General features: G+C 44.2%; 1 protein-coding gene across 3 annotated transcripts in view; it reads left to right on the plus strand.

The window, feature by feature from the left end:
* jade2 (jade family PHD finger 2) overlaps positions 1 to 25,610 on the plus strand; it is a 37,594-nt gene that overhangs the window by 3,547 nt on the left and 8,437 nt on the right. For 2 of the 3 annotated variants that reach the window (XM_019869548.1, XM_019869547.1), the window contains exons 2-10: positions 96 to 159; positions 2,019 to 2,104; positions 8,088 to 8,245; positions 20,650 to 20,798; positions 21,095 to 21,306; positions 21,465 to 21,632; positions 22,595 to 22,711; positions 23,254 to 23,589; positions 23,901 to 24,065. In XM_019869548.1, the coding sequence (XP_019725107.1) occupies positions 96 to 159; positions 2,019 to 2,104; positions 8,088 to 8,245; positions 20,650 to 20,798; positions 21,095 to 21,306; positions 21,465 to 21,632; positions 22,595 to 22,711; positions 23,254 to 23,589; positions 23,901 to 24,065 (1,455 nt within the window). Of the gene's footprint in view, positions 1 to 95; positions 160 to 2,018; positions 2,105 to 8,087; positions 8,265 to 20,649; positions 20,799 to 21,094; positions 21,307 to 21,464; positions 21,633 to 22,594; positions 22,712 to 23,253; positions 23,590 to 23,900; positions 24,066 to 25,610 lie in introns of those variants that run through there. The other variant, XM_019869549.1, reaches the window with a different exon arrangement.

Raw genomic sequence — 25,610 nt, forward strand, 5'->3', positions numbered from 1 at the left:
TGTGTGTGTGTGTGTGTGTGTGTTTGTGTGCGTGTGTGTGTGTGTGTGTGTGTGTGTGTGTGTGTGTGGTGTTGTCGGCGGCGGTGTCCCGGTAGATGGAGATCGAGACGAAGAGGAGGAAATATTCCACCAGCAGCAACGACTCGGACACCACCGACAGTAAGTTTCTTTTTCTCCGCATCTAAAACAGACTTTGCATTTCACTTTCTGTCTGAACACACAAGCATGATTGCATTCTTTGCACATTAAAAAAAAAAAAGAAAAACATCTTTTAATTGTTTGTATTTTTAGTTGCTTGTATTTTTATTCTCCCGCCATTTGAGCCGTTTTAGAATAGATATTTTTTATTTTGGAGAAGGTAATTTTTCAAACGTTTTTTGTTTAGTCTTAATGTATGCATTGCATTTTTATTTTAGTTTTTTTTTTTTACTTTAAAATAATATAATTAAATATCATTGATTATCCTAAGCACAAAACCATTGAACTTTTTTTTAATTACTTTTATTTAGTTAGTCACAATATTGTTTATTTTAAAAAAATCTTCAATTGTTGTGCTTCTTCAGACAAAATTGAATTTAGGTGTTTTTAATTTAATTTTCTATTAATTGTAAAAACACACACACACACACACACACACTACAGAACTTTAAAGGTAAACATTGACAGCATTGCCGAGTGGAGCTGGATTGTGCGACTCTGAAAGGAGGTGACAGTAACTTTAATGGAGGCGGAGTGTGTGTGGGTGATCATTGGCACCTAGTGTGTGTGTGTGTGTGTGTGTGTGTGTGTGTGTGCGTGTGTGTGTGCGTGTGCGTGCGTGTGTGTGTGTGTTGCCTCCCACTCAACATATTTTCCTCCACTTCTGCAAACACCCTATTTGACTTGTCTGAACAAACTCATACACGCGCGCACACACACACAAGCGAAGCAATTAGGTGCCAATTGTCGAGTCGCTTTTTGCGAACAAACATCGTTGATTTGGATCTCATGTAGGTGGCGAGGTGTGTTTTGAGTTTGTGTGTTCGCACAGTTTTGACAGCCACTAGCGGTGCGCAAAAAGGTCGGATGCTATGTTAGCTTTACATGCTAGCTGCCCAGCGGTTGGCCGGCACACGCTCAGTTGGCCACCAGCTTTTTGCAAACAAAGGGACTTTGATTTAGATATTTGGAAACCATTTGAGAGTTGATAGGGATTTTATTTTGTGAACTTTCTACTTCCTGTTTTTTTTTTCTTTCTTCAATGCTGTTGGCTTGAAAGGATGCGCACCGGGTAGCTTTTTGTCAACAAACGGACTTTGGTTATGACATTCTGTGACAGGCACAGCGCTCGCATATACTTTTTTATTTTGGTAACCATGCTACTTCCTGCTTTGACTCCGTTGTCGCTGGCTAGATGTGATGCTGAGCGAGATTTTTCTGATATGACGGCTTCAATGCTGTTTATGGGTTTCATTTTGCTAAGTTAACACTTTGTGTTCTTACTCCGCCGTTGACTCGATCGGACTCTCAGCCAGTTGCTCTTTGTAAACAAAGGCACTTTGATTTGGATCTCCTCTGACTGTCTTAGCACCGTTTTAGCTCGTATTTTGGTAGGTCAGCTTTAGATTAGATTTAGAGCACGCTTTGCTAGTTGCTTTTTGTGAACAAACAACTTATTTTGCGAGTCTGTGACTCAATAAACACTGTTCCAGATTTCATTTTGGTAGGTTGCGGCTTCTTATTTTTGCCTCATTGGTTAGGGCTCTTAGGAAGTTGCTTTTTGTTTTTGTTTTGTTTTTTGTGGACAAATGTAAAACACTTTCCTGTGACTGCTGTAAGGCGTTTGAGCTCGTCTGTTTGTGAATGAGCACAGCGTGCTAAATTAGCTTCCCGTTCTATCTGCTGGCTGGCTGCCACGTTTGTCGCTCGTGAACAAAAAGTAGGGTGTGTATTGTGGTTTTATTGGTCCTTATTCTCGGCATTAGCTCAGATATGTGTTGATGTTTTTTTTTTTTTTTTTTTTCTTTTGATTGTTGCAGGTCAGGTGACGTCATGGTCCAGGTCATCCAAGAACGCGGCAACCAGCATCACGTGGGTGCGACATCAGCACAAGAAGCATTCGGAGGTGAGGGACAACCTGAACGTCAATCATCCCACATTCCCGGCTAATTGGTCTTTTTCAAGGCGTTCAAGCTGTAGTGAAGACTTCCAATTAGGATGTCAAGCTTGGGGAGGATTAAGGTTTCAAATGATTGTTTTAAGCGTGCGTTAGGGTTTCAAATTCCAGTTCTAAGCCTTGGTTAGGGTTCCAAACGAGGATTCGCAGTTGAAGTCAGGGATGGATTTCCCCCGATCAAATTAGCATTTTTGAATTGGGATGAGGGTTTCAAGACTGGATTTTATGTTCGGGTTATTTGCCAGGGTTAAGGTTTCCAATGAGGTTTTCAAAGAGGGGTTAAAGTCTACGATTAGGGTTTCAAGCCTGGGTTAGTGTTTGAAATCAGGGTTTTAAGCACACTCGCGTTTAACTGGCCCAACCTGCCGTGTCCAAAGTCAATACATTGGTCTCCCGACACCGCTCTGACGGCCGGCACGACGCGGTCGGACAAAGTGGCAGGTTGCCCGAGCGGTCGCCGTGAGCGGTCGCCTCGAGCAGTCCCGTAGGACTCTAAAATGACTAACCGTGGCGCAAGAAGCGGAAAAAATGGTTGCCGCGAAGGACGCTCTGTGGCTTGCAAATTCCTCCCGGTTGAAGGAGAACAATTGACCAAAATAACTTTGGACTGAAAGCAATTAGCGGTTGCTAAGCTAAGTGCTGAACATGTTGACTGTGGCATCATTGTTTTGATCTCGCCCTTGGAAATAATGTCTTCATATTTTGAAAATTATGTTTTGGGAAGAGTTTCAAATAGGTTTAGACCAGGGGTGTCAAACATACGGCCCGCGGGCCGGATGCGGCCCGCAAAGGAGTTTAATCCGGCCCGCGAGATGATTATGTAAAGCAGGGGTGTCAAACATACGGCCCGCGGGCCGGAACCGGCCCGCAAGTAGGTTCAATCAGGCCCGCAGGATAATGTAAAAGTGAAAAAAATGCATTAAAGACACAGAATTAATATTTTTAATCAGGTGCAATTCATTGAGTATCCGCAAGGGGACACTGTTTTGATCAGAGAAGAAGACAACAGCAGCCTCAGTCTGTCACTGAGACAGACCCATGACAGCAGACGCTATCAATAGCACTCTCACATTTACACATTTAATAGCACTCTCCTTAGTTTGTAAGGTGTAGGCAGGGATTACATTTAGATTTCATATGCACGTGTAAATGCTTTAAAACTTGCTTTCTTTATGAATCTTGTTTAATCTTAAAGTGCATTACTATATTTTTCAATACCAATTACTTGTTAAAGTTTGTACAATCAGTGGGATCAGTTGCAATGCATATATGTGAATGATAAAAGTAAATTGCACATTTGTCGAAGGAAATGTAGGGTGCTTCATGAAATGTTTTGTAAAAGATATGTTCATTAAATTTCAACATTTTCCTAATGTTCTTGTGCTTCTTTATACCAAAACAAAGGAAAGACATATTGTTTTGGTTATTTATAGCAAAGTATTGTATCATTTTAATGGTCCGGCCCACTTGACATCTACCGAGGCCGTATGTGGCCCACCATGTGAAATGAGTTTGACACCCCTGGTTTAGACTGTCAAAGTATGTATTTATTTTTTTTTAATTTAGGATTACAAACAAGAATTAGAATTTCACAGTAGGGTGTTAGGACGGTGCTCGGGTGTCAAATGAGAATTGAGGTTTCAGATTAAGTTTCAGATTATTTTTTCAATGCATCAATAGTGAGAAGTCGCGTTGTCCTTCGCTCTTCCTGTGTCCACGACCTGTCGTTCGGCGCACGCCGTACAAACGTGCAAGTTAAATCGAGAGCCGTGTGTCTATTTCTTGCTCATCCTCCACTGGAGCTTTTTCCTCCAAGGCTGACCGCCTTGCTGCTTTGATTAAGACCGTTCCGGATGCTTACAGGCAGTCGCAGTTCACTTCTTGCGGCCGACGCTTTACTGGCAGCGTTTAAAAAAATCAAAAAAAAGGGAGCATGTTTGCATCCTGAGACTCCATAACAACTTCCTGTGTGTGTGTGTGTGTGTGTGTGTGTGTGTGTGTGTGTGTGTGTGCGCGCGCGCGCGCGTGTGTGTGTAATTCAAGCTGGTCTTGGGGGAAATGTCCTTTTGCTTATTACCCGACGGGAAGCGTTGACACTTGTCAGAACATGGCAACAACATCGCCCCTGGACACACACACACACACACACACACACACACACTCACACACAAGTATTTGACCCTGGTGGGTTATTACTCTGCACAAGAAGTGTATGCAAGTGTACTCAAAGCCCTACTTTCAAGTTAGGGTCCCAGGCCACGGTTAGGGTTTCAAACAAGACTTTCATATGAGGGTTTTAAGTCTGGGTTCGGGTTTCAAACAAGGGTTGGGGTTTCAAGACAGAATTAAGATTTCAAACCAGACTTGGGGTTTCAAATAAGGGTTTTTCGGGGAGGTAATAATCAGTGAAGCGGTAATCATCAGCTGGAAACCAGACCTCAGGCCTCTTTGAAGAAGTTCATGAAGATTATTTCTATTTTTAGGGGAACAATTTTTGACCAGCGTTCTGAAGTAGATTGTCTCCTAAAAAAAAAAATCTAAGGACTTGATGTTACATGTCATGTATTATAATTGCGTGACATATCGGCCAGTTTTGGTGATGTCTTGAAAATATTATACGAGCATTCTTTGAACCCCCCCCCCCCCCCCCCATGAATCATGTATCTGTCGATTTTTGTTTTTAAAGCACCAGTTTCCATAAGTGGGTCACATCTTCTTCCTCGCAGACATTTGTTTGCACGTTTGTCGATTTACACCACGCTCCAAAGAAGTGAGGGGAGAAAAAGAAGGCGGGGGCTGGAATGGGGGGGGTCTCTAAAGTCTCCTTCATTATCTGGCTTTTCAGTGACCCACTTTTTTTCTTTGTAGGTTTTCAGAGCGTGTTTGCTGCCTCACACTCACTCTTACGTTCCACTCGTACTCTACTCTGCTTCATATTCATGCCGTCACGCAGCCTTCACACACCGAGCAGCCGAGCGTTCCCGAAATAGGGTTTCCAGCCGGTGATGCGGTTTCAAGGCAGATTTACGGTTTTCAATTTAAGTCTCAAGTTAGCGTGTCAATTTTGGATTCCGCATTCAATTTAGTGTTTTCAATTAGGATTGGACGCATGGATTAGGGTTTCAAACAAGGGTTAGGGTTTTAAAATAGAATTTCAAGATAGGATTAGGTTTTCCAAGTCGGTGTACAAGACACGATTTTTGTTGCATGTTTGGGTTTCAAATTTGTTGCATTAAGAATTTGAAATTAGCCTTTCAAGCCTGGGTTACGGTTTGGAGAAATGTTTCGTGCCTGTGTTAGAGATTCAAAGTTGGGTTTCAAATGAGAGCTTCAAGCATGGGTTTGGGTTTCAAACAAGGATTGGGGTTTTGAATTTGGAATTGTCTTTGAAATGTAGCTTTTGTTTTTTTTTTGTTTTTTTTTTTAAAGCTAATATGCACCCCAATGAATACCACATCACAGGTGCAACATCCATTTGCGAGCCCAATCCCAATTTCCCTTTTGAGCTTGTGGCACATCTGCAGATTTTTTTATTTATATATTTTTTTCTCGTCCTTTTTAGCATTTGGTTTGAATGCGCAAACGAGCTAGCGCCAGTGGCAGGATGTGACATTTGCCGTCCCGAGGAGGAAATCCCATTCACGTTTCTATGCTGGCGTTTTATGTCCATTGAGGGCTTTTTACAGTCTCGTGATTTTGTCTGGCAGCGGGGGAAAGAACTCAAAGGACCAGCCACCATCTTGAGTGCGACTCCTTTCATTCATGCTAAAAGGAGCCAAGAAAAAAAAAACGGTTTTGTTTTGACAAGCTCTTCTGGGATGGTTATTTTTTATTTATTAGTTTGAAAAAATAATTGTGACACCCGAGAGTCCCAGGAGTGTTTGATAGTCTTGTTCTTCCGCACCAAATTCAAGTAGGATTTCACTTTAGTGTGTCAAGCCTGGGTTTGGGTTTCAATGTAGGATATTAAGATTTCAAGAGGTGCGTTATTCAAATTAGGGATTTGAATTTGGGTTACAGATTCAAAGTAGGTAGTGGTTGTTGAAAATGCGGTTTTCAAGACATTCTTAGGGTTTCAAAGAATGAGGAGGATTTGAAGGGAGGGTTAGGGTTCCAAATTAAATGTTAAAAAGCCGCACGGCACCACGCTGCGCTTTTGAATAATGGCGATTAATATTATCTTTTTCATTTTACACACACACACACACACACACACACACACACACACACACACACACACACACACACGCGCGCGCGCGCCTCCCGTGGCCCTTCCAAACTCCTCGCACTAAAATTAGCCTCCTCCATCTGAGTGGCGACATCTGCTGTGACGTTGTGTTGGGTCACCATGACGATGATGCTTCCACATCCTTCCCAATAATGCCTTAAGAAGCAGCCAGGCGCCTTCATCCCAGTGAAAATTGATTCCGCTCCCATCAACCTTGGACACTCGCCAAACGGGTGATGCCAATTTGACTAAAAGTCTTTTTCGTTCTTGCTTGTGGGTGGAACAGAATGGTGAAATTTGGCGATCAAACAGGAAACTAATAATTTGCTAACACGAGGTGGCTGATGACCAAATGTCTGAATAAAAAGCCATTTGTCGACGCCCCCTACCGGCTTAGATGTACGGCAACCACAGCAGCACTCCCGAAATGTCGCAGACGGACATTAAAATTAATTACCTAAAGTGCCGTCTGTCAAAGTTGTTGTTTTTCCAGTTTCAAAGCGATGTGACTGTGTGCATGTGTGTGTGAGACGTCAGCTGGCCTTTAAAAGCACTTAGAGCACTTTGTCACTGTCCTCTGTGGGAAAATGACTCAGCAGTGTAAACGCAGCGCGAGTGGCGCTCGTGCGCGCACACGCATAGCATGGCGCGTGCGCGTGCAGGCGTCGATTGTCCACAGCATGTGTCTGCGTGGGTGCGTGGCCTGGTGTCAGTATCATGTGCATTCACATGGATGTGAGAGTGGACTTCCTGCTTTTAAATGTCACCCTTCATCTCATCCCACGCACGTACGGGCACACGCGCGCAGACGTACGCGCACGCAGAGCAAAAAATGCAGAAGTTGTTTGTGTGATATTGGTCTCGTTGCCGTATTAGTTTCATTGGTGGCTTCGCGTGTTTGTGGTCGGATGAGCAATGACATACTTGTCAGACTTGTATTGCTTCGAGCAATGTTTCTTAACCTTTATTCAGCCAAGGCACCAATCTCACGGCGCGTCGCCAAGCAAAAAACAAAAAGGTCACTAAAGTAAATAAACTGAAGTCATGATGTTTACTCACAAATGGAATCAGTCAGTGTGAAATCTGGGCCTGTTTAGTTGAGCACAAAGCTATTATTATGCCCACTATGGATTTTTGGTCGAGTAAAATTCTGAGAACCTATTAATTAAAAAAGATTTAATGAATAAAACAATAAAGATATGAATAACATCCATTTGAATGATATATTCTTTGTCCTTTGGTATTTGTTTAAGTTTGCCACATTGAGAAAAATTTGCAAAAAGTGAATTATTATTTATTTATTTGTTTTTTGGGGTGGGCCGGAATGTTTGAATATCGCTTTTTTAATCTGGTGTTATGAGGTATATTTTTTAAATAAATAAAAATGCACACCACCGCAAAAAAAATCTGTGGATTTAAAAGACCTAATATCATCTCATCAAATCCTCCGGCCGAATAATCCGTCAGGCCTTAGTTGTAAGAATAACAGCAGGTGGGTGCACAGATTAATGGAACAACATTAAGTTGTTGTGCTTGTCAGTATCAGTCGCCTGAATAGAAAGTTGCATTTAAAAGCTGTCTGACTTAATTTTAAAAAAAAAATGCCATTTTACATGATATGCCCCGGGGTTTGTTTTGTTTTTTGTTGTTGAGTTTCGCTCAAGAGTGGTTGGAAAAACATAATTCTCCGTGTGCTTGTTTCAGGTGTTTCGCACAGATTTTATCACGGCCATGAAGCTTCCCGACTCTGCGCAGCTGGGCCCCGACGACTTTTACGTGCTGTCGGACCCTTGGAGGCAAGAGTGGGAGAAAGGAGTGCAGGTGCCCGCCAACCTGGAGGCCATCCCGCAGCCTGTGGTCAGGTCAGACTAATGCAACACGGTACATGAACGGGCTAGCTAGTCAATTTTCCGAAGTCGGACAAAATTTGCGGGAGTTCATCTTCGAAAGGACCACTGAAACTTTGTGTTGATGAATGAAAATGTTCTAAAAATGTTATATGTTTGATGAGGAGTCATCAAATTTAGCTAAAATGGCCGCTGTGAACCAAAATGGCTGACTTTATGTGTGTTTTCAAGCATGGCTTCTTGAGACATGATAGGCAAGTCAACTAAATTTCTTGTTGACTGAAACTGGGTTCAGCGCCCCTTCCCCCCATTCGCTGAAAAGGTTTTTGTTTGTTTGCTCATGGTAGACATGCCTAGTAAATTTCATCTTGCTAATGGAGCTAGCTTCAAGGGCTGAATTTTCAAAAATGTTTTGAGAGTTATCCAACATTATTTTGAACCAAAATGGCTGACTTGGTGTGTCTTTTTCGAGTCTGTATTTTTATTTTTTGGTTTGTGCAGTTGATCCCCGAGCAGACAAAGCAGTCAATAGACGATGAGATGTCATCGCGCTTGATTGTTTGTGGGGCGAACACGGGAAGAGATAAATGTGTCTTGCTGAGTGTTTACACTGGCTAATGGGCTCATATCTCACTCGCATTCGTGCGCGTGCACACAGACACACACACACGCTTGCAGATGGATGTGCGCCCGTAGGCAGCAACGTAGAAGCAGATTGTCAAGGAAAAAGACACATGGTCCACATAGGCGCGCGCGAATGGAGGCGAACCTTTTGATGATCAGCGTCGAAACGAGAACAGCCTGAAAACACAAACGGCTCGTTTTTCGTCTCTCATTCAGCGTTTTGCCACTCTCGCGTCACTCCTCCGCACCCTTCCTTTTCCTCTTGGAAGTCAACTGTGCTCATGTTGTGAGCATGCCAGAGCAGCAGGTGGCTCTGTAACTGTTAAAGTGGGAGTCCCTTTGTCGCCAGTCACTTTATTCTATTTACCGTAAATTACAACTTTTTTTTTCTTACAATTTTACAAACGTCTCCACACAGTATTTGAACTAAATTCTTGTGTAACTTTTTTTCCCAAAAATTTCCTCTCAAAATATGCACATTTTATATTTGAAGAATTATAGAATTTTATGCATTATTATTATAACTTTATTCTTGCAAAATCACCAAATTTTTCCCCCCTCACGGTGTAACAAATATCTTAGATTACCATTTCCCCTCTTGAGAAAAAATGTAGTCTCCTTTAATCCTTATAAATGGTCTTTTTTCCCCTCTTAAAATTAAAAATGCATCTTCATAAATTAAAAAAAATGTGTTCTCCTCATATGACGACAAATTTACTCTGACCTGATTTTTCTTTTAAAATTATGACTTTATTTCCTCATAATTTTACAAATACCTTCTTACTTTATCATTGTTAAAATGTTTACTCCCCCCACCCCTATATTATTATGGATTTATTGGCACAATATTCATCTTGCCTGCAACCGGGAATGAAAAGTGAAGGCTGAGAGAGAAAAAGTGTAAGAGGAAGACGAGTGTTTTGTCAAAGCCAGACGCGCCCGCAGCTCTTTCCTTTTTTCTATTTCTTTTTTCTCCTCCTCCACTCCAACAATTTTTAGTGATGATGTCATTATTCATCACGAAAAAAAAAATAGGAGGAAAATATGTCTGCGCCTGAGGCTCGACTGCAGTGTGAGCAATGGAGGGAGAAAACAGAGAAGCTTTAACCTGGAGTTGAGCTTCCATTTGTTTTGCTTTTAGCTCTTTAACATTTTACGATAGTTGTTGTAGTATGCTTTGTGTATATATATCAGAATAAAAAGGTTCAGATTCGACATTTTTATATCCGTTTTTAGACACTTGTTCATGATTAAAATTTTTTTTTTTTTTTTTTAGATGGATTGATTAGGGTTTTTTTTTTATTTCATTTGTAATGGTAAAAATGTTATGTTGTTTCAAAGGTTATAACAGCCACAAAATCAATGCTGGCTTCAATATTCCGTACATTTCATATGATGTGTTAGCATTAAGCCGTTGAACGTTAGGGTGCCAACGTTATACAGTTTGTCTAAATATGCAACTTTGTTTGATGTTTAGTTTGATGGGAAACATCAAGTAGTAATGGCAATAAAACAGCTCAGAGGAGTCTCTTTTTTGGGGGGGGGAAACTTGTTCGTTAGCTGCCAAACTGCCACTTGTTGTGAAGTTCGCTGCCAATTTGTTACAATTGAAGTTCATGAGGTTTTAAAACTCATTTCAGCGCCACATTTTTGAGTCTTTATGACCAGCCCCAGATGTATTTATGTCATCCATCGTGTGTTTTATTTCTTTTCACTTTGGATCCACCCTCCTTTGAATGTCAATGAAAAGAAGACAGAAGTGATGATGTTTGATCCCCCCCCCCCCCCCCCTTGGCTCCTTATATTAAGCCAACAGTCTCGAACTTGGGTCTTAAACCGGACAGCGATTTGAAATTCCACCGGCAAATTGGTGCCGCTGTTCAATCCAACTTCTTTCATCTTCGGCTAAAGTCCAGCCTCTCCTTTCTCAAGAGCACTTGGAAACAGTAATTGATGCCGACGTCACATCCCTGGCACTTTACTTTGGAGTCAGCCACTCCTCCATGAAGCGTCTCCAGTTTGGTCCAGAATGCTGCCGCTCGCCTCTTGACTGGTGCTCATAAGAAGGAGCACATAACTCTTGCATTCCCTCACTGGGTCCCCATACATTTTAGAGTTCTATTTAAGATCATATTTATTTTAAAATCTTTAAATCACCTGGCCCCTCACCTTACCTGACCTCCTCCCCGCCCCTACGCACCTGCCTCAGGTCTGCGGACCAGACACTATTAGAGGTAACGAGAACTAATCGGAGGCTCAGAGGGGATCGAACCTTTTTTCCGTTGACGCTCCCTCTCTTTGGAATAAACGTTCGGCAAACTCCCACGCTGCCCGTCTTTAAAACTCGTCTTGAAACTCATTTTTATACGTTGGCTTTTGACTGGGCATGAGACTTGATTTTTTTTTTTTTGTGTTGTGTGAATGATTCTTGCTCCCTGTACAGCACTTTGTCGACAGCGGCGGTTTGTTTTAAAGTGCTGGAGAAATACCGTTGAGTCGAGTTATCCTTCAACCTTGCATTAGCCCCCCTCTTCTGTTGAACGATTTCTTCAATCACGGCGTCGCGTGAGAGTGGCGCGCTCGTAAAGTCGTCCGAGTCCAGCGAAAGGTCCGAAGGGAACAGAAATGCGTGCGCCCGAGTCAAAACGAAAGAGTAGAAATGAGTGACGGTGCCCTCGGTAACAGACGCGGCTGCTGTGTTTTTCCAGCGTCATTTGTGCTACAAAAGCAGCGTGTGGAAATCCCCCAAAGATGAAACGTGTTTTTTTTTTGTTTGGTTTTTTTGGGTCACGTATAGACGAGACACAGGAGTGTTCATGTGCACAGTTGGCGTGCAACTCATCGTTTGCATATCTCGTGTTAGCTTTTGAGTCATAAACGCCCCCTTTTTATGTCAATTATATTTGGAGCTGTCATGGGAAAAAAAAAACAACTTTGATTTACCGCACGGGAAGTCTTCAAAGGAGCATTTTGACATTCTTGACGGTCACACAAGTGTGAGCAGATGTTTAAGATGAATACGTCGCAGTCAGTGTTGTCAACGTCGGAGAATAAAGTCATGCAATCATAATGATAAACTTTTATGATGAAGCAATTGTCGTTTTTACATGGCTAGATTTGGATTCAGAGAATAAATGTCATCTGAGGAGGGGTAAAAAAAAATGGTAGCTTTGCAAATAAGTGCTAATATCGGTCGGTTAAAGTAGTAATATGGTGACAGTAGATTGGCAATGTTAGGAAGGAAAAAAATTGTCGTTTTGCCAGAGTAACATTGTGATTTTATGTGGACAATTGTTTTTTAAATTGGGCATTTTGTCAGAGTCGGTTTCTCATATTACAAGCATAACATTGTTATTTTACGGACTACATTTCTGACATTCCAGTCTGATATTTTTAATATTGCCAGAATATAATTTTCAATGTTATGGGAAAAACAAATCCTTTCATCTTGCAGTTTTGCACTTAAGACGTTGGTGATTGACAGCTTGGCGAACCATCAAAGGCAAATTCATGCGTTATGTGCCGAAACCCGCAATCGAACCAAATGACTTTTCGATCCCCCCCGCCCCCGACAACTACGACGCCGAGCCTGCGTCTTTGACATTAGCAACTTCCTGTCCAGACACAATGAGCATTTTTTTTTTCTCCCTGGAGTTGCCGTTTACGATTTTGTCTTTGACTTGATGTGTAATCACCCGCCCAACGCCGACGGCCATAAAATGTCGGCGGGTTCACGGCCCGGCGCGTCTCCCGCTTGTGGGTTTTGCTTTCGCTTTGAAGCGGGCAGGAAGGAATGCCGCTCATCCGCGGGTGGCGAACATCTTTCAAAAGTTTGGGATGGATACCCGTCCCAGAAGACCACAAAAGACACAGAACGCGGCCTATAAACACGTGCGTTGGTCGCCGCCAAAACCGTAGCGGCGGGGTCGTGAACCGGCGGAATTGACTTGTTTTCCTCTCCGTCATCATTTGGGGGGGGGTGGCATTCATTTATCAAATCGGGCCAAGTCTTTCCCGAAAAGCCGGAGCCTGGTGCCAAAAGATAGTTGCACAAAGGACACCTGATCAGCCTTCATCACGCACCAAAACTGCTGACTCATCTCCAGGTTGTTTGGGTTCGCTTCTGTCCGGAAAAAAAAAAAAAATGGGGTGAACGGGTTTAGCTGGGAGTCTGACTCACCCTTTGGAAGCGGCCGGCGTCTGCACGTCCAGCTTCGCTTGTCATTCCGTCGAGGGCGGCCAGCCAGCCGGTTGGGAACGCTGCAACTGGCTCCCTTGATTGGTTGGATGTCGTCCAATGAGAAAAGGGCAATGTCTTCCTGCCGGGGACGAGTTCCTTTCAACGGCAGGTGGCAGAGGATCGTTGAGGGGATAAACGACTCTTACTCTTTGACTGCTCGCATCCAAAATTGTTTTCACAAAGCTTTTGGTCATCGCTTAGAAATGTTTGGCGCGTTAGTTAAAACCGCTAGCTGGGATCGAACAATGGGGGTCAACCGGATGCCGGACGGAGCGGTTGGATGGATTGTTTGAGGTTGTGGTCGGATCATGTTTCAGAGGATGCTCGGATGCTGACTAGTCGGGTTCAATGTTCTGCTTTTTTTGGGCAGGTGGCTTTGGTCGGATGTACAGTATGCGTGACCGGTGCGGCCGAAACGCGTGAAAAAGTCCAACTCGGTCCCCTCTGGGTTCTTCGTTATGCACGGTCAGCGGGTTTGCTTCCACTTTGATTTGTTTGCTTTTGGCCGATGCGAGCGCCGCCGCGTTTCAAGTCCAAGTGCTTCCCTCGCAGAGCCAGAGAGGACCGCAGCAGTCAGCCGGCGGCGCACTTTGGTGAATTCATCACTGTCCGTTTAATCACATGTTGGGAACGAGAATGAATTCTCGTTGCCGGCGGCGCCAGCTTCTTGTGAGGTTTCGAAACGGTGTCGAAGGCAAATCGGGCACCCGCGCGAGCCTTTAATGTTTGTTTTGTCTGGAGTCGTGCTTAGGGGATCGCTTTGAGCTGTCACCGGCGGTGGCTGTTGAAGGGGGTGCGCCGCTTGAAAAGTTTGGCAACAATTATGGGGTGCGAGGGTGAAAAAGTTTGAAAACAAACCATTCTATGACGTCAAATCATTCTCGCTAAACAGAGATTTCATTAAAGAAATAATAAATTATTTTTACTTTCAGCTCAACTGTCATGAGAACATTCTGAACTATGCAAACATCCTGTTCTCCCTCGGGCCCGACTAACAAACGCAGATTTTCCACGAGCATCCTTTAAAACAGCGCCTAGCATCAAAAGGAGAGAAAAAATAAAAAAAAATCAAAGCTCGCTAAAGGTTATTAGCAGAGGCTGTTTTTCATCTTTGGGGGGATGTTCGCAGAGTCAGCAGCCCTGAGGGAAGCCGCGGATTCTTCCGAGACAAACCTGCCTGTCACTTAATGGCAAGCGACTGCTGCATTGTGGGTAGTTGAGAACATTGTGTGGCCAGAAATGGTTTTTTTTTTTGGCGGTTCTTTGCCACATCCGGCTGACACAGGAGCGAATACAACAGCACATATGCAGAGCTAATGAAATATGCACAATATGGTGTGATAGTCACAGGAAGTTGGGCATTTTGATCTCATGTAGCAATTTCCACGAGTCCTTGTCCGCCTGACCCTAAATTGGAACCGAGTTTGCGCAATGCTAAAATGTCAGGAATCTCAGTTTTCGGAGCCTGGCAGGAAAGTTTTGTGACTCATGACAAAACTGTTTTGAAAAATGTCGCCCCGGAAACCGCTTTCACTTTGCAGCATGAAATTTGCCAGGCTTATCTATCTTGAGTTGACCCACAAAAAGTCTCAAGAAGCCATGCTGGAAGAAAGACAGGAAGTCTGCCATTTTGGCTCACAGTGGCCATTTTAGGATCTGACAGGCAGTCAAACGTTTTTTTTTTTGTCATCGTTGAAAATGTAGCCCCCAAAATTTCTTAGGCATGCACATTTATCAAGCCATACCCAAAACACACACATGAAGTCTGCTATCTCCACGTAGCCCTCAGTCTCCCCTCAGAGATTTGAGCTTCTGACACTTGACCATTATACTCCACAGTCTCCACTTTGCTGCAGTGGCCCTTAAGCTCCGGTCGGCTCCATTAGCGTAGCTCTGCACATTTCAATACTCAACTGCATCCTACTGCTGTGGCCTTGAGTCTGCCTTCAGATAAGTTAGCTTACCCTGTTAAAGGCCCTCTGCATCCTTTGAATGCTAATACTTAAAAAAATATCAATAAAAAATAAATAAATAAAAATGCTAACAACAAAGCAACACTCTCCTCTTAACTGTGCATGTGACCGAGCCAATTTCTCCTCCTTCAAACAACCCAACTCACCTCGTTGGCTTCAGAACACTTGGCGGTAATGTTAGCGACGATGCCACGTGTTTGCATTCAGGTGAGGGCGCGTTTGTGTGTCAACGCGTGTGCGTCATCGCATCTATACTTGATACACTACGCATACATATTGTATTGCTTCCTGGAACAACAGCGTGACTCATTCGCCTCCCATAGTGGGCCATAAAAGCAATTTACACACACACACACACAAGGGGATGGTGACATCACCCTAACCAGGAAGCGGGAGTTTGAGTACCTGGAATTGTGGTCTCTCCATCTCTCTTGTGGTCTTTCATGATCTTTTGAAGGACGGATTCACACACATGCACACACAAACACTCTGCACAAACAGACACTTCACAAACAGACACTTGAGTATCACTGGAATGTTGTAACATTTGTCGAGAGAGGGCTAGAAATGACAAAAAAAAAAAATCCCCATGTAAATATACTTGAGCTTAACTTGTACTCTCTAGTCTCTACTTGGCCCTCATTCTCCTCGGAGCTTTAGCCGTTGTTGTGCCTTAGCTGCTCATGCTTGACTTTTATACCCCACGTTCTCCACTTTGCCGGATTGGCACGGGCTCCCACCTCAAATATGTTTGCCTAACTTGTTCCTGTGCCCTAGCGTTCGACTCCTCTGTCTCCACCTGGCTGCAGGTGCCCTCAATCCCCCGTTGGATATGCCATTTTACCCTTTTGCTTGTTTGCGTTTTGCTCCAGTGGCCCTCAGTCTCCTCTTGCCATGGCGAACTCAGCCTGTCAGACCCGCTACCGTCCAGCTTCTGCAACTTAACGCTCCTCATTCTCCACTTTGCTGCATTTGCCCTCTTTCCTCTGCAAGACTATTGCTGTACCTTAATCTCTGGATGATGCTGCAGTTGTGTCATCCACTCCTCCCACTGTGTCTCATTCCTCTACTAGCCGAGCGAGCGATATGAATAAAAAAATTCCCGCCGGCCTTGTTTGCCCAAATGTTGGCCACATTCTCCCTCCCCCCTTTGGTTTCCCCTCCTCACCCTTTTGTCAAACATTTGCACAGGCTGCAGCTCCTCTCGAGCAGAGGTGTTAATAAGTCGCTCTCATATCCATAACAACAGGCTCACTGTAGCGGCATCTCAACCGCACACAAAATGGCAGCTCGCTCTCAATTCAAACATGACGGGGCTAAAGTCGAACTATATATCAAGAAAATTGTTGTCTTTTTCCCAGAATTAAGTTGAGATATTGAATTTTATGGGGAGATTTTTTTTTATATTACCCCCCCGCCCCCCAAAAAAAAACTGACATCAGTTGACGTGTTCCTTTGACGCTAAGTGAACATTGGACTCAAACCATCGCTCTCCTTTCCTACCGCCCCCATGTGGCCAGAAAAATACTGCAGAGTTAATCCTGCATATTGCAGTTTTGCTGTATCACGCTTTAACCGCTCTCATATTCAATCCAAAATGTGATTTTTTTTGTGGCACTTTCACACCAGCTGCAGCTGTAACGTGTGTATACAGATTTAGCCCTTTCAGTGTGCTTTCTAGCATGCGAGCGCAGGATGCAGAGCCTGTCTGTTGGCACACACAAGTACACACACAAGCACACATGCACACAGAGGGAGAGTGTGGTGCTGTGAAAGGTTTGGGCATTTAGGGGGGATTATGGGAAAGAAAGGGAATCGCGGTTTTTCTCAGCCAGCCTGTGGCTGCGAGGTATTCCAAGAATGACAATTTAAACACACACACACACAAACACACACACACACGCTCACACTTATGATATTAATCAAATATTTTCCAGTGCAAACATGACATTTTTCTGTGTCCCACTTTTTACTCGCATTTTTACAAGACTAACGTTGTCAAGCCACAGAGGACAAGAGTGGGCTAACTCCATTTGTCTCATTTATAAATGATGTGCCAAACTGAACAGAGGAAAATGTTTTTTTTCCAAATTAATGCCAGCCTAAATCACAGTTTACTTCCAATTCCGCCCATTTTTGCACTTGCGCTTTTCCTGATTCATCACTGCAAAACTGGGCCAGATCACATTTCCAAGATATGAATTCCCCAGATTTTTTTGTGTGTGCGTCTCCTGCAAAAATGAGTTAGCCCACTCTACCTGTTTCTGTTCATGCATGTTCCTCTGAAGCCACGTCTGCGTCTGGCGGGAGCATCTTCTAATTGCTCGCTTTCTTCCTTACCATACTTTATTTATTTATTTATTTATTTTACACGGTGTGATTTGCTGGCGCTCAAGGTTATTATTTGCTTCACTGTGCGTCTGCGCTGCACATTTAATGAAGCCATAAATTAATGAGAGCACATAAAAGCGCTTTTTGTGGCTTGTGCTTTGCTGGAGGTGCAAAATTTCCTTCTTTTTTTTTCTTTTTTTTTTTTACCCTGAATTGCATCAGTCCAACATCCGTCACTTGACACCCTTGACTCCCGAATGTTATTCCCAGCTTGTTGCACGTTTTTCCTGCTGTTGCATAGGCATCCCCCCCCCTTTTCTTTTTTTCAAATTTTTATCAGAGACGTCATCAATCTCCAAGAGCCTGCGCGTGTGTCGAAAGCTTCCTGAGCCTCAAGACGATCCTAGCCCACGCTGGAGAAAGCGTCTCTTGTGTCAACACTTGCAAGTTGACAAAAGATGATTATTTTACAAGGAGGGGGTGGGGTAGAAGCAAAAAAAAAAAAAAAAAAAAAAAAAAGTGAGCTTGCGCCTCTCGCCAGGAAGTCGTGATAACCGCCGCCACTTTGCCACAGTCGAAATAAACTTGACGAGTAGGAATAATCCATAAAAAAAGGGCTAATTCACACTCAATCAGGCGCAGATAAATACGAGCTATCACAACAGACTCCCATACACCAGACACCAGTTTTTTATGATCACTGCAGCCACATTACACAATAGAAAGCAACTAAACTTTTTTTTCTTAATATTAGTGTATGTTTCTGTACAAGTGTGGCCTTGCTGATGATTATGTAGGAGGTGAGTCATGGAAGCAATGAAAGTGACAGATTAAATAGAAAGCCTCACATTTCCAGTGGACATGGTGCTCTTAAATGTCTTACAAAAGAACACAAAAGCACACCACGCACACACCGATGATATGAGACACTCAAGCCGCTTTGCGCCTTACATAACAGCACCATTCTCTCATCTCACTGTGTTTGTATGTCTACGTGTGCCCATGGTGAGGTGTCCATTCGCCGTGTTATTTAATTATCATCCCGGACTGAAATAGATCAGAGCAGTCTGTTTGTTTTAGATCATAAAAGGAAGCTGTAAAAGCATGGTTTTAAGATCACCGTTATCGCTCACCGCCTCGATGGAGTTTCGGGAGAAAATCGGACAAAAGGGTTTATTTCCGGTCAGGACTGAAAAAAATTTTTAAAAATAAAATTGTTACATCCAGCACAAACAAAATTCAGCGCCGGAAGACAGTTTCACGACGGAATATTGAAATTTGGTTGAGGTGTCTATCATGAAAAGAGAAAAGGATGTCAGACATTGTGGTGCAAAGCACACATTTTTGCCACTTTTGTGCAGTTTCCAGTTCCAGGGGCCTTTCGCAAACTATTCTATTTCAGCAACAGGAAATTTGGTTGACGTGTGTATCATGATTAAAGCTATTCTAATCTGTGCCTCAAAGGTCATGGGAATTCAGCCATTTTGGTTCAAAAACCCCGTTTTAGCATAATTTTGAATAGTACCACATAGATGGCTTTAGAATTTTTTGTTTGGTTAGTTTTAAACAGCAACTGAAACCAGTTTCACGAAGCGACGTGAAATTTGGGAGACATGTCTAGCATGACCAGACCCACAAAAAAAGTCTCAAGAAGCCATAACCACAAAAACACAGGGAGTCCTTTTGGTTTGAATCGTTCGTCCTCGACCGGCCGATTCCCAGAAAGCCCGCCAAAGCACCCCCCCCCACCCCCAGCCCCACAGAAAAATTATTGAGTATAAAAGTCCTGCGATAATGTATGCATTTTACGACATTCAGAAACAAAAAAAAGTTGAATCGAGCGTGAACATGGCATCGCATTGAGAGAAACAATAAGAAAGAGGTAAGAATAGTCCTAATAATACACTTATTTAATGTATCCATATCCCCCCCAATGTATTTATTTTGTTACACTTTCAAAGATTCGGGGTCAACAAATTGAGATAAGTTTGAGTTATGGACATTTCGCTAACTTCCTTGTGATAGACGATGTGAAAAATTGGCACCCAACTAATCTAATGAACTTAAGTATGGAATATTCAATGGAGATCGCACAAAATATTTTACTTTGTAAAGTGGCTTTGAATTGTTTGAACACTTCAACCCTTTGAAAGGCGGTAGGTAACTGTCCCGTGTCAACAGGAAGCAAAGCATCGGAAAAATAGTGTCCGTGCGGTTCACTGCGTGGAGTTGCCCGCTGTGCATCTGTTGTGATTGTTGTGTCACATGACTTTAACGTCAGTCGAAGGCGGCTGGCTCCCACCGGGTCACGCAGAGTTCCCGACCCCCATTTCTCTCGCTTGTTGACCGTGGAGACGTTTTAGTCTGGATGCGCTCGAGAGCAGACAGCGCCCGGAGGAACTTCCTGCCCCGCATTCCCCCACCGCGATTGCTCCCTTTGACACACTTTCAACGGCGAGGGTCGGAACACGCCTCTTGAAATTGCTTTGTTTTATCATCATTGTCATTCTTAGGTCAAATAAACGACCATTTTGACAGTGTTGCCAATGTCAAAAACTGAAAAATGGCCTTGGCGGTGCTTTTTAACATTCCGGCCCCAAAGCCAGTTTCACCGCACAATCTGAAACTCTGTCATGTTTCATATCTATCATGATTAAACTCAAAAATGTCTTGGGGAACCATGCTTGTAGACACAGTCCGCCATTTTGTTTCCCATCCACCATTTCAACAATTTCCTGGGATTAGTTCAAAGCCTAACTTGTTTTCAAACTGGAGCCAATTATACGAGACAGATGGACCGACCACGTTACTATACATTTGTGAGCCACCCGTTGTTTTTGTCATTTCTTGTGGGCCACAAAGTTACATGATTCACCATAAAACACAAATGTTTTTCAAAAATTCAGCCCCTGAAGCCAGTATCACTTAGGCACATGAAATTTGGCGAGGGTATCTATCGTGAATCGACCCACCCAAAAAGTCTGAAGAAGCCATGCCCAAAAAAAGTTTGGCCGTTTTAGGATGACTTCCAAAATGTCTTTTAAAGTAAATTGTCCTCGCGATTTTGCCCTATTGCTACCCCCTTTTTTACTCGAGCAAAGTACAAGGCAAGTGGCGATTTATTATTATTATTTTTTTTTTTTTGGGCCATTTCCATTGGTCTTTCAAAGATGAACTTGTCCTTCCAAAATTACTCGCAAATTTGGAACAGGCAATTGAACTCTTAATCATTTTTGTTTTTCCCCTCCTAGGTTACTGCCCATAACATCACAAGACGTAACATCCAAGGAGGGTGACATGGAACCTTTGCCTCTCCCCGGCCAAGTGTACAGCTGCTACGACCTGGACGACACGGATGTGGCCTGGCTGGAACTCGTCAACCAGGAGTTTGCGCAAATGGGTGAGTGCTGGCACTTTTATTTTTGTATTACAGTGAGGGGCGAAAATAAACAGCAACATCTTAGCTAGCTTTAGCTGTAGCTTGTTAGCAGTGAATGTAATCCCCCGCTATATCACGCTTCACCCATTGTGTTCCGTCAGACCTTGTAATTCCCGTGATGAATGGGAGATTATTGTAGTCGTTTTTTTTTTGGAAGGGGGGGGCATCAGTCAATGATTTTAAAAACTGCAGTGTATAACCTCTATTTGGCGAGCGTTACTGAACATGAACTGCTCTCCAACCCCAACTCTCATCAGCGCTGCCTGAGCTGGCCGAGCTGACGATGGAGCGCATCCTGGTGGAACTGGAGCGCTTGTGCGAGGAGAAGATGCAGCAGGCCATCGAAGCGGAGGAAGGCCTGGGCATCGAGTACGACGAGGATGTGGTCTGTGACGTCTGCCGCTCCCCCGAGGGCGAGGACGGCAACGAGATGGTCTTCTGCGACAAGTGCAACGTCTGCGTGCACCAGGTCCCACGTTTTTAACAAGTATAGAACTTACCTTGAGCCAGACAAAGGAGGCGTTCACCTGACTGCCAAGATTTGTCCGCAAATAGCAACTCACATTAGCATTTTAGATAGACTGATTAGCATAGCTGGCTAACTTCTCTCGCTCTCTGTTTTGTTAGGCCTGCTACGGCATCCTGAAGGTCCCGCAGGGCAACTGGCTTTGTCGGATGTGCGCCCTGGGCGTACAGCCCAAGTGTCTGCTCTGCCCCAAGCGGGGCGGCGCACTCAAGCCCACCCGCAGTGGAACCAAGTGGGTCCACGTCAGCTGTGCCTTATGGATACCTGAAGTAAGGCTCATAACCGCTCCTACTACTACGCGAGCTATTTGCTCAAAATAATCACACATGCTAATGTTAGCATGGCTTGTTCCTGTGCCGGAACATTGCAGTTTTATGTACTCTGGAACCTGCACTGTTCCACTCTTTTTTGCTGCTAGCTCCAAGTGTGTTGGTTTCTATACATCTTTAGTCGATATTTACCAGAACTGTCATGAACGAATCTTTTAAGAATCGATAATCCTATCGATTATTCCATCGATTACTCAAGTAACTGAATCCCAAAAAACGAAAGTGGCCAAACATTGATTCCAGGTGTCACAAATATAGTTTAAAAGGATTCATTTGTCGTCCAATTTTTGTGGTTGACTTAACCGAGTTAGACATTTTTTTCTCACTGGCCCCGATGCGTGCACGTGTGCGTGCGTGCGTGTGTGTGTCATCCCTGATAAGTAGAATTTGACCCATTTATGTGGTTTTGTGTGTGTGCGTGTGTGTGCGCACGTTTGTGTGTGTGTAAATCAGCCTTTAATTCCAACAGAGTTCTCACTTAAACGCACACACACACACACACACACACAAATTAACGAAACACATACACACACTCAAGCTTAGCTTCGAGCATCTCTATCAATGAAATTTTTATGAGGTTTTTCCCGTTTTCCTGCTGGGAAAGACACACACAAACAACGCTGCAGCCTCTGGGTTAATGTAGCTTACTTCAATTTGTGTGTGTGTGTGTGTGTGTGTGTGTGTGTGTGTGTGTGTGTGTGTGTGTGTGTGTGTGTGTGTGTGTGTGTCTTTGACACATCAGGGTCAATTAACAGACCGATCAATTAGTCGCAGCACAAATGTCTGTCATGGATCGGCACAGTGACCAACAAGGGGCGGGGAAAAAAACAACAACAATGCAGTATTATGATGAAGTAGAACGTGTAGCTGTTGTGTTTCAAGTCCCCCAAATTGTGTGCTAGGTGAGTATAGGCTGTCCGGAGAAGATGGAGCCCATCACCAAGGTGTCCCACATTCCCGCCAGCCGATGGGCTCTGTCTTGTAGCCTGTGTCGAGAGCACACCGGAACATGCATCCAGGTACTGCTGGCTTAAGTTTTTCAGCGCAGCGTGAAATTTGGTCTGCATGTATGTGATTGAGTGCACCCACCAAAAAAAGTCTTGGCAGCTATGCCTGAGAGACACGGGGAGTCTGCCGTGTTGGTTTGAAATGACCATTTCAGAGTTTTATACATTGTAATGGAAACAATTTTTTTTTTTTTTGGTGGGGGGGAACAATTCAGCCCCTGAAACCAGTTTATCTCAACAACATGAAATTTGGTAGGCATGTCTAATCATGATTAGACATTCCGTTTTGGTTTGACCTGGCCATTTTAGGGTCAATTTGGACACATCTACAGGTCCTCATGAGACACAGACAAATTTTGACAAACTAAAAGATGCTAAATTGTCAACCATGTTAATTTTACGGAACAGTGAAACTTGATGACGTGCCATAAAACACAAAACTTTTTCCATTCCACAAGTTCAGAACTTGACCGACCATTCTTGTGTTTGATGGATGCGAGCAATCTAGAGAGCATAACCCCTGAGGTTCTTTCCTGGTTCCTCTTTGCAAACAGTGTTCGACGCCCTCATGTATTGTGGCCTTCCACGTGACGTGCGCCTTCGACCACGGTCTGGAAATGAGGACCATCCTTGCCGAGAACGACGAGGTCCGCTTCAAGTCCTTCTGTCTGGAGCATAGCGGCGGCGGGGCGGCTCGACCCGAGTGGACCACTGAGCTCCCAGAGCCCAGATCGGTACCGTACTCGGTGTCGGAGAGGGCCGAGCGGGACCAGCTGGAACGGGACAAGGTGAGCCAGCGCAAGCAGAAGCTCCAGGAGCTGGAGGACGAGTTCTATCGACTGGTGGATCCCGGAGAGGTGGCGGAGAACATGGCACTGCCTGTCACACAGGTACTTGGAGAACCGTAACCTTTTGATTTTGTCGACGGAAGTAAAAATGGTCCACGGTTTAGGGACTCATATTTTTATTATCTCCGTTGAAAGAGAAGTCATGTGGGAGGAGGTAGAAATATTTTGGAAAAATGAGAGGTAGCTTTCCGATCTAATTTCCTGGAGACGTCTACTAAAGATGACATCACGTCAATGCCGCACGTAATAAATGAAACGCCTGCGTGGCGGAGTTATCACCACACTTGTCAACTTTATGCTTCACGTTTGAAGTGGGATTAAATTAAAATAAAATAAAAATATCTCTCCCTTAGGTGGACTTCCTGTACCAGTTCTGGAAATTGAAAAGGAAGGCCAACTTCAACCAGCCCCTGGTGACTCTAAAACGAGACGAGGTGGACAACCTGGCCCAGCAGGAGCAGGACGTCCTGTACCGACGGCTCAAGCTTTTCACGCACCTCCGACAAGACTTGGAGAGGGTGAGTGGGATGGAAACACTCAATTCCGACAGGCAGCAATCCATCCCGTAAAACAAGGTTGGTGTCACGGTAGAGCCGCCATTGACTCGCATGCGCCTCTCAGACAAGACGGCGTTTGTAAGGGGGCTGCGACTAGAGTGGGGAAGCTCTCCCAGACGTATCTCATCATCTTAATACCCAAAGCTGCAGTAACTGTGTGAACACCCCGGTGCCGTTAAGATAGAACAGTGACGGCAGGAAGAAGGAAAAAAAAATGAGGCAGAAAAAAAATGCGTCTTCTACAGGCAACGAAATAGCCCCGGCAGGTTGACTTCAGGAGTGTCGAAGTGGTGATTTGCAGTCTATATCGATCTTTTCTGTAACGCTTTCTTACCTCTTGTGGCGATAACGTGCTCAATAGCTTCCCAGAAGGCAGCGAGACTTCAACAAGTGCTCTCCAGTGTCTCCTTTCACGTCATCGCCAAGATTAACTCCGCTCAGGTTCATCACGGCCACGTCGCCTGCAGATCAATCTATCGATTCACCGCTGGCCGCGCGAACCGGTGCTCTCCCCGGCCCACGCCGCCCGTTATTGACACCTTCCGCATTGTTTATCCCGTCGATATGAGCCGACGGGGCAGCGGTTTGGCGGCCAGGGAGCAAATCCACATGTAAATAACGCTAAGGAATAATAAATCACAGTGGATCAGATTAGCATGTGTGGAAAGGTAATGAAAGAATTCTTGCAAAATGTAACCGACGTAACTCATGTTAGCATCGCGCTACTACTAATACAAAGTAAAATTGGCTGAATAAAATCTCAGACACCACCCCACCCCCAAAAAAGAAAAAAAATCTTATTTCCAAATTTGAATCACACCAGAGTCCACGTTAGCAGCGAGCTAGGATGAGCAAGTCTTGGTAGCAAGTCCGCACACACCTTTTTTCTTCGCTTGTCGTCTTTTTTTCCCTCTCCATCCTTCACCTTGTCTCTTCTTTGCCCTGAAGAGCATCTGTCAGCATGAAAGTGTTGCATGTCTTGTATTGTGTGTGTGTGTGTGTGCGTGTGTGCGTGTGTTGCCACAAGAGAGGTTTCCAATCAACTCTGATTTGCTGGCAAATTGAAAAATCCCTTCCATTTAGCAGCCGTGTGTGTGTGTGTGTGTGTGTGTGTGTGTGTGTGTGTGTGTGTGTGTGGGTGTGTGTGTGTGTGTGTGTGTGTGTGTGTGTGTGTGTGTGTGTGTTTCTGGGGGCTCATGTCGCCCTGGATTCCCCCCCCCCTTCTCTCTTTCCTCCACTCTTGGTCTTTGAAGTGCTGCCAGTGTAACGAATTACTGCGTGATGTCCCTGAAAACATCGGTGAGCTTTTTCGCCGAGTCGGCACTCTGCTCCCGAGTGGTTGACGAGAGTCGTTGCTTCGAGTCTTATCGGTGTCGCTAGCGCGCCGGCTAACCGCGACTGTCAAAACAATTCAAGAACGGAAGGAATTACTGTCGTTTGTGGGCCGATGGAGGCTAATGCTACACAACAAAGCGCCGTGCATCTCGTTGGCTGACTGACCGCGTT

This window comes from Hippocampus comes, unplaced genomic scaffold (assembly GCF_001891065.2).
Source record: "Hippocampus comes isolate QL1 unplaced genomic scaffold, H_comes_QL1_v1.1 scaffold109, whole genome shotgun sequence".
In the NCBI taxonomy this organism is placed as follows: domain Eukaryota; kingdom Metazoa; phylum Chordata; class Actinopteri; order Syngnathiformes; family Syngnathidae; genus Hippocampus; species Hippocampus comes.